Source organism: Ilyonectria robusta (genome assembly GCF_021365365.1).
Source record: "Ilyonectria robusta strain PMI_751 chromosome Unknown BGZ61scaffold_11, whole genome shotgun sequence".
Taxonomy (NCBI): Eukaryota; Fungi; Ascomycota; class Sordariomycetes; order Hypocreales; family Nectriaceae; genus Ilyonectria; species Ilyonectria robusta.
Window position 1 is genome coordinate 214,286 of NW_025764445.1, and position 18,366 is coordinate 232,651.

An 18,366-nucleotide genomic window follows, 5' to 3' on the forward strand; every position below is an offset into this window, starting at 1 on the left:
CAGTAGGAGTTCTCTATCTCACACTAATACGACTCTAACTAAGTTTAAATCCCGGCTCGTTCCCCCAATCGCAAGGCCTGTGGATGCAATTCATACCTACGTCATGAGGGGTCAGCGCTATCACGAGACACACTTACATGGAGTCCACGAATGATAAATATTGCCGTTTCCCATCAATAATGAGGGGAGGAGAGAGGGGAAACCTAAAACTACATGCTCGAATTTACCGATCTGTAGAACCGCCAGAGACAAAATATCATTACACAATATCATTGACAATGCCTCCCGCCTCCGAGAAAGCGAAGGCGAAACTTGACGCCGTCCTCAACCACCCCGACAGACATAATACCTCTGGTAGGCCGGCAAAAAGAAAACCTTAATTTATGCCACCTTCTTACCATTTGAAAGGCATGACAAACCGCATTGCTGCCACGCGGTATCCTTCTGGTGGCAGCGACGTGACCAACGTCGTCAACCGTCGGCCAAGTCAAAGCAGCCAAAGCTCTAATGGGGCTGGTGGGGGCGGCTTCCGAACCAGGATGAAGGATTTCTTTTCTCTCCCAGCTTATTGACCAAGGGTTTTGATTGGATTAGTGGCCTTTTCTTTGTCGACAAAACAAATTGATGGACCGAAGCCGGTGGCCACTGTAGTCTGTAGGCAAATAGTATTGAGAAGAGAATTCCGGAAGGAAATATCTTGTCTACCAGTATCAATGCTAATGGATTGAATCTATTACAATCCAAACGATGAATATGGCGCGTTGGTTTAAATCCAGTGCTTCTTAATAGCCTCGGCCCGATCATCCATCGTCCCGCCACGGAGGTCCACGGCGTTTCGCCTTAGCAATCGGCCCCGCTCCGCAAGATGCCCCACACCTCTACCGAACATGCACATCAAGACCTCCGCAGTACTAGTTTGCAAAGACCGATTTGCGGTGTATTGGGCTTCGGCTCATAATTAAAACATTTTAAGGCGGCTGCCAAGGGGTCGGAATTACTGGCTGTTAAGGCGGCCACAACTCCGCATCGTTCTCCGCATGGGAATGGGAATGGCGAGGAGAGAGTATTTGCTAATGCGTGTCCGTCTTGAGTATATCAGTTGAATAAACACGCAACATATTCCCGTTAGTATCATTGCTCAGTATCCAAGCATATCTTTCATATCATCCCATATCATCCCACTGGTCTATCCACGAACCCCAAGAAATTATCCAATTCTCACACCCAACCAACAATGGCATCCGTTAAAACCATCTTCCAACTCTCCTCCCAACCCACCTGGTTCGAAAACATATCCATCCGACCAAACGGAATAGTCCTGGCGACTCGTCTTGATATCCCCGAGGTCTGGGCCATTGACACTGTCACTTCGACTGGCTCCTCCCTCATTCAACTGTCGCTCGCTAAGGATGACCCAACCAACGCTCTCACGGGCATCTGCGAACTAAGCCCTGATGTATTTGCCATTGGCGCAGGAGTCTACGACATGATTGGAGGGACTGGACCGAAACATGGTAGCTTCAGTATCTGGCTCGTGGACCTAACGAGTGACAAGCCCCGTGTGTCCAAGATCACTGACACGCCAGAGATTGTCATCAACGGAATGGCGACGTGGGACGAACAAACAATTCTGGTCACGGACTGCCTGAATGGAAAGATCTACAGGCTCGATATTTCTTCTGGCTCATACTCGATTGCCCTCGAGGACAAAACCATGACCCTGCCGCCCAACGCCCCATTCCCAATTTGTATCAACGGCCTGAAGGTCCACCGCACCGCCACGCAGGCCTACGTCTACTACACAAACACGACACGTCAGTCCGTATTCCGCCTGTCTGTCACACCGACGCTCGAGCCGGCCGGTCCCGCGGAGACGCTCGCCTCAGGGCTCCTGCCGGACGACCTTGCCGTGGCACAGGACGGGACCGTGTATGTGTGCACCAACACTACGAACACGGTAGTACGCATCCCACCAAGCGGTGGAGAGGCTGTGGCCGTTGCGGGAAAGGCAAATCATATGGCCGTTGTGGGCTCAACGTCGTGCGTGTTTGGGAAAGGCGAGAAGATGCTCTATGCCGCAACATCGGGAGGCATCATGGCGCCTGTGGATGGAAGGTCGGAGCCGGCCAAGATCGCCGAGGTCAGGCTGGACTGAGAGGCGGAAATGCGAGGATAGATAATCTGTGGATATCATTGTGCACCCAAGGTAGTTAGCCATAATTGCAGGCCCGTCTATCGTTACATGCCCGTTCGGCAGTTTCCCCAACGCCAGGTTTTCCCAATCCATAATCGACAAAAGCCCATCATCATCCTTGCGAAGCCGTGGAAGCTTCGACACACGCTCACCATCTCCCCCGTCGTCCTCGGCCTCCGCCAAACCCGCCGCGGCCACCGCCACCTCCTCCTCCTCCTCCAGACATGCTCTGATCATATCCTCCAAACCCGCCTTGGTTCCCGCCAAACCCGCCGCCAAAGTTGCCACCTTGGTGACCGCCCTGGCCTCCTCCACCACTGCCACCGGCGTTCTGCATGCCTGCGAACATGGCGTTCATCTGGCTGGGGTCCATTTGGCTGGGATCCATACCCGAGGCCATCATCTGCTGCATCATGGCCTGCATCTCTGGGGCCATACCATCCATACCGGCCATGCCACTTTGCGCGCCGCCTTGGCCACCGCCTCCTCCCATCCCCATGCCGCCCATCATCATCATGCTGTTGAAGTCCTCCATCATCTTCTTGTTGTTGGTTGCGAAAACGTCGGCACCGAACTCGCCACGGACGGTCTCCTGCTTGGAGGCGTACAGGGCCCATGTGAACTCGTCGAAGCCGTAGTTGAAGTAGTCGCTAATGTCGGTGCCGGGCTTGCGCCACGGCTTGTCGTTTTCAGGGAGGTCTACACCAGATACCATTAGCTACGTCCTGCGCATTTCAGGGAGGAGAGATGACTGACCTTCGTCAATGTTGACCTGGGTAATGGGCTTGCCTGAGCCGGCGTGGATCGGGTTTGCATTAATGTCAATGGTGGACTTGGACGCCGCGGCTGAGGTCTTGTCGGCGCTGGGCGCAGCGACGTTGAGGGTGCTCGATTGCCTCGACTCGTCCTCCTTCTTAGCAGGTGCCGGCTTTACGGTGACATCTGTTGAAGCGGATCGTTGTGGAATGTTTCGGATATCGCTATACTTGGATTGACTATGGAGAAGCCAAACGTTAGCGTTCTGGTTGTTCTGTCGGCTTTGTCGCAAAGCAGGTTCACGTACGGCGGAGGGGCTGGTTTGCTCCCATCTTTGCGCTCGGTGATGATGTCGATATCCTGAATATGGGTTAGCCAAACGAAAACCCTCTCAAAGCGACGCGCAACGCACCGAATCATCATCATCCTCGTCCATGGCAGCACCCTCATCTTCCTCCTCGCCTTCTTCCAGGTCGTCGAACTTGGGCTTCTTTTCCTCCGTGGTCTCGACCTTGGGCTCCTCAGGCACGTAAAGATCGTCGTCCTCGTCGATATCCATAATGGCGATTCTGGCAATTACCAAACTCTCGTGGTCGAGTAAATGTGCGCAATGCTGGTGTTTGAACTGGGAATCTGGATCGACGTCAAGCTCCGAAAGCTCCAAGGTGCAACAGCAACAAGCAGCTCTTCGGCGCCGAGGTTTCTCCGCGCAGCCACTTCCCTGTCACCGAGACTGACCGAGCCTCACCGTCCGCTCACCGTGGTCTCGGTACCTGGCCCAAGCGCAAATCTGGCGCTCTGCCTTCATTCCGGCGCAGCCTCGCGAAAAGTCGACTTTCAAGACAAGTCGTAAACACTTGGTCAAGTTTTGTTTTGGGTCTGGTCATGTCCTTGATTCGATCAGCAAGCGGCCCAGCAGGCGGTCTTTCCATCAACACCGGTGCGGCCAACGCCTTGTAAGCTCTCTCTCTTCCCGCTACACCAATCTCCCCGACAACAAAGAACCTTGCCGAGCTCCACGCGATAGCTTCCGCAGCCGCAACAACACGACCCATCTGCCCATTGCTAACACTCCGGGACTCTCTCCAGTGGCGCCTCTACCGCACAAACTACTTCCTCGGGCGGACTCTTTGGCTCAGGCTCAACGCCATCCACAACTGCGACCGCGACCGGCGGCACAGGCACCAACACGATGGCGACCACTGGGGGACTGTTTGGCGGCGCTGCGAAGCCGGGCGGGCTCTTCGGGCAGTCGACGACGGGCGCTGCAGCGACGGGAACGGGCGGTCTCTTTGGACAAGCTGCGACGCCGGCAGCGGCTACAGGAACCACAGGAGGCGGTCTCTTTGGAAATACTGCGGCCAACCCACAACAAGCCCAGACGGGAGGCGGTCTCTTTGGCAACGCGGCTGCTGGCACCCAACAACAACAGCCGGCTGGCGGCCTATTTGGCAACAAGCCTGCAACCGGCGGTCTGTTCGGAGGCGCGGCCACTGCTCAGCAGACAGCTCCGGCCAGTGGCGGTCTGTTCGGCCAGTCTACGCAGAACCAACAACAGCAACAACAGCAGCCCCAGCAACAGACTGGTGGACTCTTTGGTGCACAAAACACTCAGGCCAATACAGGCGGTGGTCTCTTTGGACAATCACAGGCAAAGCCGACTGGCGGACTCTTGTAAGTAACAAGTCTGACGTCTTGGGTATCTCGATCACTAACAGCCCAACAGCGGCCAGACCCAACCTCAGCAAACTCCAGTGATGGGCCAGATGGGACAAATGGGACAAATGGGTCAGTCAACGAACCAAGTCTCGGCAGTCCAGATCAACTACGACAACATCCGCCCACGCACCCGCTTCGATGACCTCGCCAAGCCCGTGCAGGACGAGATCGCGCTGCTCGACAAGGGCATCATGCGTGTCATCAAGATGAAGGACGAGATCGGCGAGTTCATGCCGCAACACGAGCGCGACATTAACCAGCTCGGCCGCGACGTCAAGTTTGTCGAGTCCAAGTTCCGCACCGTCCAGGTCGCCCTCAACAACGACATCCAAACCGTCAAGGCCCTACAGGACCTCACAAAGAAGAACGCCGCCGACGCCCGTCTTTGCTTCCGAGGCGCCGACAACCTCAAGCTGCCCACGCACTACCACCAGACCGGGTTGTTCGCCAGCACCACCGCCGCGGCCGACTCGAGCAGTGCGGATGCAGCCTCGACCCACGCCGATGCCCAGGACCTCATCACCTACTTCAACCGCATCTGCGACGACATTGAGAAGTACAAGAGGCGCCTGGACGAGTACCGCGGCGAGATTGAGCGCGATATGCCCGGCGTCGAGAACGGCCTGTATGAGCAGATCCGATCAGTGCGTGACCGCAGCGCCGGAAACGCCATCGTCCAGGACCAGCTCGGCGAGGTCTTGGCCGCACTGCGCGAGACGGGCAACGCCATCGTCGCCCAGGCCGGACAGATTGCCGACACGCGCGAGCGACTGTCACGGCTGCAGGCTGGAATCGTCGACAGCGGCGTCTACGCCATGGGCATGGCGGCTTGAGCACGTCATCTACTAAACCAGTTGGTGTCCGTTAATGGGAACTCTGGGCGGATACACTATATGGACGTTGCAAGCGTCCCTTGTCCTTATATAGTGAGAGCCGAGCTCGAAGTGCCTAGGGATGGACAAGACAGCAAGCGTCAGGGGCGAGGGGGCAGCAGAGGAGGACAAAGCCCTTACGACATGTACGAATACAGCAAAACAACAACATCATCATTCCGTAACCACTTGTGAAATTCTATGGTGGAGGGGGGCAGAAAACGGAGACGTCAATGGGGAGCGAGGATCGAAGATTGGTCTGGATTAGAACCCTGTGGTGGTAGATAGATACCCTCGACATCTCGAGACGAAAAAGACTTTGGAAAGCCAGGGATAATACGAAACGCACACCATGTTTAGTTTGATTGAATTTTTCATTAATCCGCATCGCGCCCCGAGTCGTGGGCGTGGGTATCAAGCTGGGTGCAGGACTGCACGCATATATATACAAGTTTTTGTGATGAACGCCATGGGAACAAGTCGCTGATTGTCTCGATGCACCCTTCTCGTACTGCTTCCATCTTTTCCGTTCGTCGGTTCCAGTTGATGTCCTTCCAGCTTGTTGGTGGGTAGCATCCTAATCCTAGAAGGTTCCCTCGCCGTCGCCGTCATCTCCGTAGTCTTCGCCGAATTCATCGCCGTTGTCAAAGTAGTTCTCGGCGTCGTAGTCGCCGGCATCCTCGTCGTCGTAGGCCTCGTCCTGCTCTTCCTCTTCCATGCCTTCTTCGTCCTCCAATTCGCCGCCCTCGCCGCCTTCGTCGTCCTTCATGGCCTCAAGCCGCTCGAGCAAGTTGCGGCCCTGGCCCTCGTCGTCGCCCTCCATGCCGAAGGCCTCCTCAGCGCTGGGCAGCGCGCTGATGCTGCTCAGCTCCAGGCGGCGGCGCTTGTACGTGCCGGGCTTCGTGGACGCCGCGGCGGAAGCGTCGATGGTGTCGAGCAGCTCGGCGGGGAACAGCTCGCGGCACACGGGGCGGTGTGACCAGTCGGGCAGGGCGCGCTCCTCGCGGACGAACTTGGACGAGTAGGTGGGCACGGCGGTGAAGGGGTCGAGCGAGGCCTTGTTCTTGACATCGTAGCGCGCGTTCATCTGGGCCTGGCCGTAGAGCTTGCGCGGGGCGGTCGGGTCGTTGAGCAAGGTGCGCTTCGAGGTGTACAGGGCGCCGCCGTGGATCTGGTGGCGGAGGAGGAGGAGATGTTGGATGCCGCGCTTCTCGGCCATGGAGAGCGCCTTCTGCGTCGGGACGAGGTAAGGCTGTGGGATTTAGTCAGTATTTTGTTCTATATTTGTGCAGAGACGCCAGAACTCACGGGAAACAGCTCTGAGGGCCGCGCATCAGGCTCATCGCCTGTGTCCCACGGCACATTAGGGCGCCCTCCTCGTCCGCCGCCTCTGCCACCGCGGCCACCTCCTCGACCGCCTCGAGACATTGGGGTTCGGCCGGCGCGGCAGACTCAATTAATGAAGCAAAGAGCGGCAGTTGACTGGGCTGCGCGCACGCTGTGAAGGAGACGGTTGAAGCGGGAGTTTTGATGCGCAAGCTGAGCTGACTGTCAAACGACAACAGTCATTCCGCTGGTGACGGATGGGATTTTTTTGCGGGGTGGAATCGAGGGTCCCTGAGGCAGCGGAATTGACTCCGCTGCCATGACGCCTGCCCCGCAGCCGGCGACCATCTACACCTCGCACCTGCAACCAACACCATCACGAATTATTAATCACGTCTTGCGGAGCTTCTGTTGGCGAGCGTGTGTGATGTCTCAGAGGGTCGTCCCCGAATACAACATGACCGGATCCAGCAACGTGCCCATCTCGGGCCTCGAAGAGCTTCAATCCCACGTCGAGCAGCTCGTCGACGATCCCTCGGCCGCCTTCGACGCCAAGCTGTTTGACGATGTCGAGCTCCAACTCAACGGTTCGTTCCTTGATTTTCCCACTTGCTCGCCGCATTTTCTTCTATAACTCTGCTTACTCGGGGCCTCCAACAGAAACCAACATCCCTCCCCTCCTCCCGACTCTCCTCCCACCCCTCACAGCCATCCTCAAGCAAACAACCCAAGATCCCTCGCCGCTGCTCTCCCTCGCCACAAAGCTCCTCTCTCCGCTCTCCTTCACTCGCTGTCTCACCATCGCCGATCCTAATGCTCTGGTCGCCGCCCTTACCTCTCCGGTTCCCGGCGCGATCCTCCTCGCTCTCGTCATCGTCCACAAGGCCGCCCGCACCCCCGCCGATGCCGCTCTGCTGAGCACCCTGCCCGAGGTCGTCGAGGAGGTGCTGCGCAGGTGGCTCGATAGCTCGGATGTCGGCGTGGCAGAGCGTGCCGGAAAGGTGCTGGGCGATCTGCTCGAGACGGACTGCGATGTCGCTATTGACGGTGTGAATGGCCTCTCCAACGGCGACGGCACACACGGCACCGACCTGGTTAAGCGCCGTGTACCCGGCCACGCTCGGCTTTGGCGTCTCATCCTCCTCGACCGCTCGTTCCTTTCCATCATCGTCTCCCTCTGCGCCTTGGAAAAAACGGACCGCCAAACCACGCTCGCCCAAGGCCGTCTCCTGCGCCTAGTCCCTCGCCTCGTCTCCCTCAACCCGCGCGCCCTCACCCAGACGCCCTTCCCTGACCTCCTCCCCGTGCCGGCACCCCTCGCTGAGAAAGTTGGCCATGGTCTACTGCAGTGGGCAGCGCTGAACATGGTGGACACGTCAGATATACTCATGCACCTAAGCCTTATTGACTTCTACGAAACCTTTGTCAGCGTGATGCGGGTGGCCGGGCAGTCGGCGGACAAGGACAAGGCCGTGCGAGACCTGGTGAGGACTGCTGCCCAAAACGATGAGCAACTGAAGGCCGCCTTGAGAGGCCTTCCCGATCGGACAGTTGAGGAGGAATCGGAGCCGTTGGCAAGATACATCAGCCAGATCCTCGACTAAGCCTTGCACTCATGAGACGTGTATGATAGATACCCACGGGCGGAAAAGAGGAACCATCAAATGGCTAGCAACAACTTTTTAGGACCAGACTTAGACACAAAACCTAGCCAGCCATGACATTGACATGATGACATTGAGGGAAAAAATCAAATAGACCAATATATTGTCACATCCGGTTGAAGCAGCTCGTTACACAACCCCCCAGGCCGGCCACCGCCGCACAACGACCTGGGTATTCTAAAGAAGTACCATAAACCCAACACTCTGCCCCGTTCAACGCCCGGCTCGCCGTCAACAGTCAGCCATTAGCAGTCTGCTGCCGATATCTGGTTCCTCTGGCTTGCCTTCAATCTTACAGCATCCTCCTCGCGTCCGCCTCGCGGTCACCCATGGCCCCATCGTTCCCTCGGCTCACCATCGCGGAGGGCCTCCGGTCAGGCACTCTGCCCATGCCCTCAATGCCAAGTCCGACCTCGCCAACTCGTCGGAGCACCAGCAGGAGAGCGCTACGCAGATCCGGCGTCAGGTCCTTAGTAAGGAGCTCAACAGACAGCGGGTAAAAGTCCGGAATGTGCGACTTGAAGGCGTCGATGGGGAACGTCACGAAGCCCTCCAGCACATCGACTACGACCGGTCGCCAGGCCACAATGTTTCGGTGCTGGCTCTCTTCCTCGAGAGCTGAGTAGCCAGCAATGATATCTTTGCACAGTGGCACCAGCGCTGCCTCCACGTCGGGGCGGCTCTCAAGTCTTTCCGGCGCGTTGTCCGCAAACATTCGGAAGAGGATCGAAATGTAGGTCGCCGCCGAGCCACTTTCCTGCTTCAGCAAGTTGGGCGGCTGCTTCATGAAGCCCTCGCGCCACAACCTCATGCGCAGTTCCTTGTCCTCGTTGAATTTGCGAGCAAACTGGAACGATCGCTTCAGAAGACCCATCAGCCGCAAAAGCTCCGATGAGGGAATGTGTGCGTAGACGGTATCATTGCCAAACAGCTCGTTCACAGTCTCAATCATCAGGAGCTGCAGGACACAACGGGAGATGATGCGGTTGAAGAACCGGCGGCGAGCTGCCGTTACTACGACAGGCTGCTGTTGCAGGTTCGACGTCGGCTTGAACTCCTCCAGTTGTGGGGGAGCGCTTGGCGGCAACTCTTCGTCAGTTGGGCGAGGAGACAAGGGTGGAACAAGCGAGTCGTCGTCTGTAGTAAGATGGGTCTCTTCAACACCATTAATCTTCAGAGATTTCTCATCGACAAGCTCATCGCCTTCACCCCGGGCGCCATTCGCACCTGAGAAATCAAGCCCGTTCGGTGGCGGTTCCAGAGAGGCTGTCGAGTTAATTGCCGTAGCAGTGAACAACTGGTACGCTGTAGTTCTCTCGAACAGCTCGCAGAAAGCTCCCACCAGCTTGGTCCAGTGTTGTGGCTGGAACTTGGTCACATTCTTCAAAATCAGCTGTTGTAGGCAGTTGCTTCCGATTCGAGAGATGGTGTCGTTTTCTTGGCAGATGCAAAGGGCCAAGAGCTCTAGAAACCTGTCTAGCATGTACTCGAGCGCATCAAAGTAATGCGTGAACAAAGTAATCATGTTGCGCAGCGCCTGAATCATGGTTGTCGACAGCCACACCGAAAGCTCTTCGTGGTTGAGAACGTTGGACATCTCAGGTCGAGACCTCAACACCATAAAGATAGGGTAGAGTTGCTGGCGCCAAAGAATATCCCAGAATTCCGGGGGGAAGTCACCACCATACTTAAGAAGGGCCTCGAAGAAGTACTCAAGCGCATTGGAGCGTACCTCGAGATCCTCGCCAGTCATGAGCACATCATGGAATGCAAAGAGCACTGGGAACCAGTAGCCCTCTTCAACAGAGGTGTTGTTGGACCTCGTCCGCTTCAGTGTGTCGGCTGACGCGTCTTCTCCATTGAGAGAACCATTCTTGCCATACTTCACCGACAACGGACACTCTGGCGTCTTGAGCATCGTGGGGATCAGCGACTTCAAAAGCTCAAGAGCCGCCAGGCTCTTCTTCTGGAATTTAAGGTTCTTAGAGAACTCTGTGAGGCAGACAATGAGATCTGTGAAGGCACCTTGAGAGATGACGACACCGAACTTGGTCTTGTACACCTGGTTGACGTTCTCGTAGGCCAGGTTAACGATGCTCTCATGCGGCTCTCGCGCCGCCACGGTGAAGACACCGAACATGGTCCTCCAGCCAGAGCGGATATTGTCTCCGCGAGCTTGAATCATCTGGATCAGACATCGCAGCACCAGGTCCTTGACTGTGACGTTGTTGGAATTGGCGAGGACGTGCTCGAATGGCTTTAGGAAGTTCTTCTGGAACTTAAATCCTGCTAGCTCTTCAATCTCCATGAATCGCATAGACAACTGGCGCAGTGAATCGAGGGCAAAGAACACAATGTTCATGTTGTTGTGGCATCCAACTCGGTTGAAATGTTCACCAAAGACATCCCAAATGTTGCTCCACTCAAACCTGACACGATTCATGTTGTAGTAGCTGATCTCAACAATCTTCTGCAAGCTGTAGGTTCGGGGCGAGTCGTTGGAGCCAGAGACCTTGATCTCATCCCAACTAACCTCAGTCAAAGCTTTAGCAAAGTAAACCATGCTCTCACCACTAAGGGTCGCGGTGTTGGTGAAAATGCGGTCAACAGCGCGGATCACCTCATCCGATCGACTCTCCAACGCGATTTCGGTTGAGAATCCCTTGTGCGGGGCGACGGACCTAGGTCGGGGTCTTCGAGACTGGGTTGATGAACGAGAATCCGAGGTTTCCGTCCTCTGAGGGGGCAAAAACCGGGCCTTAGACACGTCAGGAATAGCACTCTCATCCACACCTCCAGAGATGAGCTGAAGTCGATCCAACTGGCTGATACACATCAGGATATCCTTCCATGAATTACGAAGAATGTTGCCCTCCGTCTGCCCGAGCTCAAGAATGACCTTCAAGGCCTCAATGTTCTTGGCCAGAATTTCCTGAGGGTTGTTCAGGTTGGTCGTGTTCTTCAAGGCGGACATGAATGCCTCCCGGGCGGTGGAGAGGTCGAAAAGGCAGGCAATTCTCGTCGCAAGCTTCATACCCTCAAGACACAGCTTGTTGACCTCTATATTGTGAGACTTCTGGATCTGGCTCGACAGCGTGGAGAAGAAGGACATCCAGGTCACATCAAACATGGGTCCGACGTGCTTGAAGGAGGTTGCTGGGATGTACTTGTTACCAGACTTGGTGGCGTTGCGACGTTGGCTCTTGAAGAGGTTCTTGAACAGCTGCTCTGATCGCAAGGCGATCTCTTCGGATTGCTGCACATACGCCTCTCTCTGCAAGTCACGACCAACGTTGGAAAGAGCCTGACCGAGGCCTGCGGCGATGCCAATTGGTGGGGGAGCGCCAGCTAGTGCGGCAGCGTCACGCTCGCTCTTCAGGACAATTTCGTTGGCAGCAATCTCATCGTAGATCCCGAGCAGATACTCGTCGGGCAAATCAGCATTGTCGTTGATGCCCCGATTGTTCTTGATAAACTCCTCCTTGCTCATTCGCTTAGCAACCTTGACGCTGTGCAAATCGGTGTTGAGCAAAATGACAGAGTAAGCCAGGACGTAGGCCGTATCGGCATTGGCGAAGGCATTAGGGTTGCCCATAACGTATCGCTCGGCAAACTTCAGCATGAATCGATCAATCTTCTGAGCCTCGCCAGGCAATCGGAAGGACTGCAGGAACTGTCGAAGGGCATCGACGAAACGTCTCTTGGCAAATTCCATGGAATCGACAAAAGCGTGCATGACGTCGATGTTCTTCTGGTCACCTTCGCCAAGATACTCTCCAATCTGGGCCTTGTCCAGCTTGTCCTCCTTCAAAAGGAACTCTGCGATGTCCTTGGGGGTATCGCTCGCGATGAAACCATCACGGAGGAAGAGCTTCATTCCCTTCTTGGGCTTGAAGTTAAACTGTGCAATCGCATTTGTGAGAGCTGTCTTCCTGGCCTTGTCCTTTTCCAGTTGATCCGGGTCGTCATCCACCACCGGTGTAGCAGGCACGGGCGTTTCAACGCGAGAAGCGCTGTCACTGATTGTTGGATCGATTGAAGGTCGGATGACATCCAGAGAAGCATTGCTTTCCATGTTGTCTGCTCGCGTGCTATCACTGTCGCCTCGAACCGGGGCCGACCAGTTGACCAAAGACCTCAGGGTTTCAACCAGAGCCTCGAGTGAAAGTCGCTTGATCGCGTACTCCTTGGGGTAATCCGGCTCAGGCTCTGAGTGCGGCGCGATTTGGGCCACAGTAAGGGGGGGTGGCAGAGTCGCCTTCAGCTGCCACTCACTCGCGGGAGAGGTTTTTAGTCTCATTTCCTCGTAGACTTGCTCATGGATGGTAGTAATCATGACGGGTGCAGTGGAAAACTTGGACAGATCTTCAATGATGGTCTGGTAGATGTTGTCGACTGTCTGCTCGCAGTCGTAGTTGAGGTAGATCTCCACGAGAGCTCTCGGGTCAGCACAAAGTCGGTTGAGGATGGTCACGAATTGAAGCTTTTGGGATAGTGGCGCCGTCCTCCGGGCAAGGAGGGCCAGATAGATTTCGTTCAGAAAGACCTCGATTTCTTTCTGTTGAACAAGTTAGCACCCTACCTGAATTAAGGAACAAGAGACAATGAAAGCCTTACCTTGAAGGACGCTCGCATGAACTTGATCATCAACCAGAAGATCTCAGACGAGACATTAAATATTCTGTCCACCGAGCTAGCGCCATTGCGGGTGATACTCAGACAGAGGTAGAACTTGACAGCCTGAAGAAAAGTCGTGGGCTCATTGCTTTTTGAATTCTTAATAGTACAGAGGGGAGAAGTGAAGACGCCAATGTTGTTGTTGAGGAGGGTATGGATGAGATGGAGGGAGATGAGTTTGGAGCGCATAGGCTGGCCGCGCACGTCGTATAGCTGATCCGGGGGCAGGACCTTTGTAGACAAGTTGCAAAAGGAGCGGAACACCAAGTAGGCATCCCGGATGTAAACTTCGTCCTCGGCGTCCAGCGCATCGTCGTCTTCTGAGGGAGAGGAATCGGGGCCCGATTGGTCGTTGGTGGACGCGGTGTCGGTATCCTTCTTCGCAGGCTTCAGCTGGGTGACCATGGTAGGTCCGTCTCCGAGGTTGGAGTCATCGAAGCTCTTTCGGTGCTCCAGGTCCTTGAGGGTCAGCTTGACACCACTCTCCGATGGCTCCGTCGTCCCCGCCTCCGATGGGGGCGCTGGGGACTCGTCGCGATCATGTCCATCATGGGCGCCGTTGCCCGAGTCAATCTGCTCAAAGGTGGCATTGCTGGAGCCGTTCTTGAGGTGATCAAGGTTGATGCGAGCCTCTTTCATGTGTAATCTCGTCTTAACACGCTCAAAGACGGTGCCGACCATTTGTGTCAATGTGCCTTGGGCAACCTGTTGATTTGCGGTGCTACGCGACAGCAGGAAGACATTGTAGACTTGGCGCACGGCCTTGAGCAGGCCGGCACCGTGGACGACGATCTTGTCATTGAGAACAGCAGCGAGCAGGGACTTGACGATCTGTAGTTGGACCTCGACGGCAGTAGTCTCGCCCTGGAAGCAGTTGCAGATGGTATCGATGGCCCGTTCGATCAGGGGCGGGGCGGGTTCGGGGGCTTCGGCGCCATCTTCGGGGGCCTCGGGGAGGCTGCTAGGGACAGAGAAGTAGGAGTAGGAGATGAGCTTGCCGATACAATCGAGAGCGGCAGTGGTCAACTGGACATTGTTGGACCTTGAGGCCAGCTGTAGGGGGGCGAAGACGATTTCGGGGCTGGGGAGTTGGTCCTGCTCCTTGATGGCTTCGAGGGCCTTGGTAGCCGACTCGGCAAGCTGCTTATTGCGCTGGGCATCCTTGGACGAGGCAATGGCCTCGAGCGAGGACACTACAAACTTGAGGGAGCTCATGGGGGAGCGGAGCGAGGATCAACAGCCATTCGGCAAGGGAGAGGTTGCAGGTTGTTCCAAGGTCGAAGTCGAGGCCAGGCCGGAGTTTCCACGTAATTAATAAAGGGGACGGCGGCGATGGTGGCGGCGCGGCGGATCGGGATGGAGCTCAGCTCGAGGGCGGAGCAGCGCGCTGTCCTTTTCTTCCGGCGAAAGCGAAACACGAGGTCGGTTCGTTTGGAGGATCCTAGCTTTCTGCTTCCGGGACAAGCTGGAATTAGAAAAAGGAGAGGAGGGAAAGAATGCTGATGCCTTGTCCAGGACTTGTTGCCGGTCAGCTTTCGAGATGGCAGAAGTGGACAGCGTTCCAAAATGAGCTTGGGTCCTGGCCGGTGCGGGACCCCACGGGCCATGCCTGGACTTTTTGGCTTACTCTGGTTGGGCTTTGGCTTCTATTGACGGCCGGCTAACGTTAGCTTGGCATATGAAGAGTGGAGGAGACGCGAAAGGGGTGGCCGTTTTAGACGGCGGCTTTCAGCTGAGCCAGATGAGGAAATGAAGATTACGGTCGATGGATGACTAAGGTCGCAAGGTGTCAGGGGCAGGCATGGCGAAATCCGCTGACATAAGAGGACATTACATAAGGCAACCTGGAAGGCATCGGAGCGGGAAGATGTGATTATCCACATACGGCCCGATCGCGCTGTGTCCCCAAGAGAGGCCGTGGTTATCAAAGCTGGTGGGGTGGTCAATCCAGCCACGACAATGAGGTACTTTATTATCGTTCGTAGGAAATACCAAGAGGCAGCCAGCAAATACGATGGGGACAAAGGAACTAAAGGAACTAAACGACCATGCCTGTTGGATGCGCACATGCTGCGGCACGAGTGAATATGTACTCAACAGTCCCATCAACAATCAACGGGCAGACACATGCTCTGAATCCGATCCATCGCATTGCCCCGGGGTTCGGTTCATGTCGCGCAAATGATGTCCCGAGCGACTTTTTTTTGTTCCCTGCTGGCGCTCATGTGCATGGTGCGAACTTGGGGCCTCCTCCAGCGGGTCTCTTCTCCAGCAGCGGGCTTTCTTGCAGAGGCATGACCCCCCCAAGAGCCCCCCGACGAACCCCCCCAACGACCGCCAAGGCCCTGAAAGGCGCTGTAAGAATAGCCCGCAGCCCTCTACACCCGCCCCTGGACTCCCAGATAGTGGCTTGCTCTGGCAGGGGTTTGCGCTGTCGTCGCCTCACGCTAGGCCTCAATGTGGCTTAGCACCCCCAAAGCTTCCAAGAAGCCCGGAAGCCGCTGGAGCTCAACGCAACGCGAAAAACTCCACGTCCAACCCCAAGAATTTCCCATCCCCGAACCTCTTCCGTCTCTCTCCTTTGCAAGAGCCTCGACCTCATTCCCTCTTCCTCCTTCCCCCTTCGCTCCGACGATCCCGGCGGCATCCGTCTCCTCCTCAATCGACGTCAATTGCCCCTTTTGCTGTAAGTCTGCGTCTTTTCCGGCCTCCGTGGCGTCATCCCAGTGTTATCCCTCACCGCTGACCACTCCCCTGTTCTGCCATCTAGAGAGACATTTATCCCTCCCCCACGACGCCCAAGATGCTCAGCGCCGCTCTCCGAGGGCGCGCTCTCGCCCCGGCCCAGAACATTCTGCGAACTGGCTTCGCCGCGCATGCCGTGCGCTGCTATGCCTCCTTCCCCAGCCATCAGGTTATCAAGATGCCCGCTCTGTCGCCCACCATGACCCAGGGCAACATCGGCTCTTGGCAAAAGAAGGCCGGCGATGTCCTCGCTCCCGGTGACGTCTTGGTAGAGATTGAGACCGACAAGGCTCAGATGGACTTCGAGTTCCAAGAGGAGGGTGTTCTGGCCAAGCTCCTCAAGGAGTCAGGCGAGAAGGATATTCCTGTTGGCACTGTAAGTCGCCCATCATACTCCAGCGACGCCCCTCCCGGGTGTACTCACCACAGGGAACGCCCGCGATTCCGTCGTCGTTCTTATCACTGACTGGTCAACTCTCACAGCCCATCGCCGTTCTCGTCGAGGAAGGCGCCGATATCTCCGCCTTCGAGTCGTTCACCATCGCCGATGCTGGAGGTGACGCCCCTGCCGCCCCCAAGGCTGAGAAGAAGTCCGAGTCTGCTCCCGCCGCTACCGAGTCGACTCCTGAGCCCGAGCAGTACACCTCCACCGAGGGCCGTCTCGAGACTGCTCTTGACCGTGAGCCCAACATTTCCGCTGCTGCCAAGCGCCTGGCCCGTGAGAACGGCGTCAGTGTCGCCGCCCTCAAGGGCACCGGCAAGGGTGGCAAGATCACCGAGGAGGATGTCAAGAAGGCCGTCAGCTCCCCTGCTTCCGCCGCTCCCAGCGCCACCTACGAGGATACCCCCATCTCTGGCATGCGCAAGGTCATTGCCAGCCGTCTGATCGAGTCGACCCAGACCAACCCCCACTTCTACGTCACCAGCTCCATCTCCGTCAGCAAGCTGCTCAAGCTCCGCCAGGCCCTCAACAGCTCCGCCGACGGCAAGTACAAGCTGTCCGTCAACGATTTCCTCATCAAGGCCATGGCCGTCGCCAGCCGCAAGGTGCCCCAGGTCAACTCCAGCTGGCGCGAGGACAGCATCCGCCAGTTCAGCTCCGTCGATGTCTCCGTGGCCGTTTCCACTCCCACTGGCCTCATCACCCCCATCGTCACCGGTGTTGAGGGCCGCGGCCTCGAGTCCATCTCCAGCAAGGTCAAGGAGCTGGCCAAGAAGGCCCGCGACAACAAGCTCAAGCCCGAGGAGTACCAGGGCGGCACCATCTCCATCTCCAACATGGGCATGAACAGCGCTGTCGACCACTTCACGGCCGTCATCAACCCCCCTCAGGCCGCCATCCTCGCTGTTGGCACCACCCGCAAGGTGGCCATCCCCGCCGAGAACGAGGAGGGTCTTGAGTGGGACGAGCAGATCACCGTCACCGGCAGCTTCGACCACAAGGTCGTTGATGGCGCTGTTGGCGCCGAGTGGATCAAGGAGCTGAAGAAGGTCCTTGAGAACCCTCTCGAGCTCCTCCTCTAAAGTGGACTCATTTGACGGCCACCGTCACACCCTCACGTTTCCCACCAAATCCGGGGTACAAATCCTAAGAATAATACTCGACGATATCGACGTGCTTCTCCTCTAGGCTTATCGTATCCGTTTTACGTAAATAGTTAGGGTCTTAATGGTTATTAGGGAGGTTGAATTGGCACTATTTCTCTCACACTTGCGCGGCGGAGCAACCGGGAGTCATAGTCTCCGTCGCGAGCCGGTTCTAACCTACACTAAGCCTGAGGACCCCCGCAATCGGCCTCTCCACATTGACGGGAAACAGGCGTATATGAAGCAAGAGTCGCACTTGCATGACGCAGGAGGAATCGCTGGCCATCTTTCTTCCATGTACTATTATATCATAAGGAGTCGTCAATTGAAAAGAGGCATCGCTGCGAGCCTGTGCACTGGAGTGAAGACTCTCCGCCCAAGACACCAACACTCAATCGCCGGGAACAGAAACTTGACAATGAGCCTGTACGACGGCAAGACGTTCCGCTCGGCCTCCAACACGGCCAACGGCGAAGTCGGCGCCGAGACGCTCTTCCACTACCACCAGGACGGCAACATTGTGTGGGCCGAGTACGGAGGCGGCTCCATCGTCCGCGGCACGCTGATTGCTACCGTGGCGAGCGCCGATAACAGCCTGGATATGCGATATCAGCATGTCAACCGCGAGGGCGAGCTCATGACGGGGCAATGCCGGTCTAAGCCAGAGGTGTTGGAGGATGGACGGTTGAGAATGCATGAGAAGTGGATGTGGACGAGTGGGGATCGGTCTGAGGGAGAGTCTGTTATTGAAGAGGTTAAGAAGGAGTAATGACGGGAAGGGTGAATGTATAGATCTAAAACTCAAGTCTTCGCATGGCATATTCGG

General features: G+C 56.4%; 9 protein-coding genes across 9 annotated transcripts; 6 read left to right on the forward strand and 3 right to left on the reverse strand.

Moving 5' to 3' along the window:
* Window positions 1-104: 104 nt before the first annotated feature.
* On the forward strand, window positions 105-745 carry BGZ61DRAFT_452807 (uncharacterized protein). Its single transcript, XM_046245999.1, has 2 exons — window positions 105-354; window positions 409-745. The coding sequence occupies exons 1-2, from the start codon at window positions 138-140 to the stop codon at window positions 570-572; spliced, it is 381 nt and encodes a 126-aa protein (XP_046103540.1). The 5' UTR covers window positions 105-137; the 3' UTR covers window positions 573-745.
* Window positions 746-1,204: 459 nt separating this feature from the next.
* Window positions 1,205-2,068, forward strand: BGZ61DRAFT_391243 (uncharacterized protein; the record flags this gene model as incomplete). The annotated part of the gene is made up of 1 exon (XM_046242824.1): window positions 1,205-2,068. A coding segment is annotated over exon 1 (834 nt), but the record flags the coding sequence as incomplete, so codon positions are not given.
* Window positions 2,069-2,342: 274 nt separating this feature from the next.
* Window positions 2,343-3,509, reverse strand: BGZ61DRAFT_532953 (Fip1 motif-domain-containing protein; the record flags this gene model as incomplete). Its single annotated transcript, XM_046253935.1, has 4 exons — window positions 2,343-2,893; window positions 2,951-3,189; window positions 3,258-3,310; window positions 3,363-3,509. The coding sequence occupies 4 exons, from the start codon at window positions 3,507-3,509 to the stop codon at window positions 2,343-2,345; spliced, it is 990 nt and encodes a 329-aa protein (XP_046103542.1).
* Window positions 3,510-4,026: 517 nt separating this feature from the next.
* Window positions 4,027-5,729, forward strand: BGZ61DRAFT_39201 (uncharacterized protein). The gene is made up of 2 exons (XM_046242841.1): window positions 4,027-4,624; window positions 4,677-5,729. Exons 1-2 carry the CDS (start codon window positions 4,143-4,145, stop codon window positions 5,500-5,502), a joined length of 1,308 nt encoding a protein of 435 aa, XP_046103543.1. The 5' UTR covers window positions 4,027-4,142; the 3' UTR covers window positions 5,503-5,729.
* A 395-nt stretch (window positions 5,730-6,124) lies between these two features.
* Window positions 6,125-6,969, reverse strand: BGZ61DRAFT_532955 (DNA-directed RNA polymerase III, subunit Rpc31; the record flags this gene model as incomplete). Its single annotated transcript, XM_046253936.1, has 2 exons — window positions 6,125-6,793; window positions 6,850-6,969. 2 exons carry the CDS (start codon window positions 6,967-6,969, stop codon window positions 6,125-6,127), a joined length of 789 nt encoding a protein of 262 aa, XP_046103544.1.
* A 355-nt stretch (window positions 6,970-7,324) lies between these two features.
* On the forward strand, window positions 7,325-8,471 carry BGZ61DRAFT_353097 (uncharacterized protein; the record flags this gene model as incomplete). The annotated part of the gene is made up of 2 exons (XM_046240482.1): window positions 7,325-7,454; window positions 7,528-8,471. 2 exons carry the CDS (start codon window positions 7,325-7,327, stop codon window positions 8,469-8,471), a joined length of 1,074 nt encoding a protein of 357 aa, XP_046103545.1.
* Window positions 8,472-8,823: 352 nt separating this feature from the next.
* Window positions 8,824-14,423, reverse strand: BGZ61DRAFT_532957 (uncharacterized protein; the record flags this gene model as incomplete). The annotated part of the gene is made up of 2 exons (XM_046253937.1): window positions 8,824-13,089; window positions 13,149-14,423. 2 exons carry the CDS (start codon window positions 14,421-14,423, stop codon window positions 8,824-8,826), a joined length of 5,541 nt encoding a protein of 1,846 aa, XP_046103546.1.
* A 1,588-nt stretch (window positions 14,424-16,011) lies between these two features.
* Window positions 16,012-17,477, forward strand: BGZ61DRAFT_532958 (dihydrolipoamide acetyltransferase component; the record flags this gene model as incomplete). Its single annotated transcript, XM_046253938.1, has 2 exons — window positions 16,012-16,329; window positions 16,437-17,477. The coding sequence occupies 2 exons, from the start codon at window positions 16,012-16,014 to the stop codon at window positions 17,475-17,477; spliced, it is 1,359 nt and encodes a 452-aa protein (XP_046103547.1).
* A 481-nt stretch (window positions 17,478-17,958) lies between these two features.
* Window positions 17,959-18,309, forward strand: BGZ61DRAFT_353318 (uncharacterized protein; the record flags this gene model as incomplete). Its single annotated transcript, XM_046240507.1, has 1 exon — window positions 17,959-18,309. One exon carries the CDS (start codon window positions 17,959-17,961, stop codon window positions 18,307-18,309), a length of 351 nt encoding a protein of 116 aa, XP_046103548.1.
* Window positions 18,310-18,366: the final 57 nt, after the last annotated feature.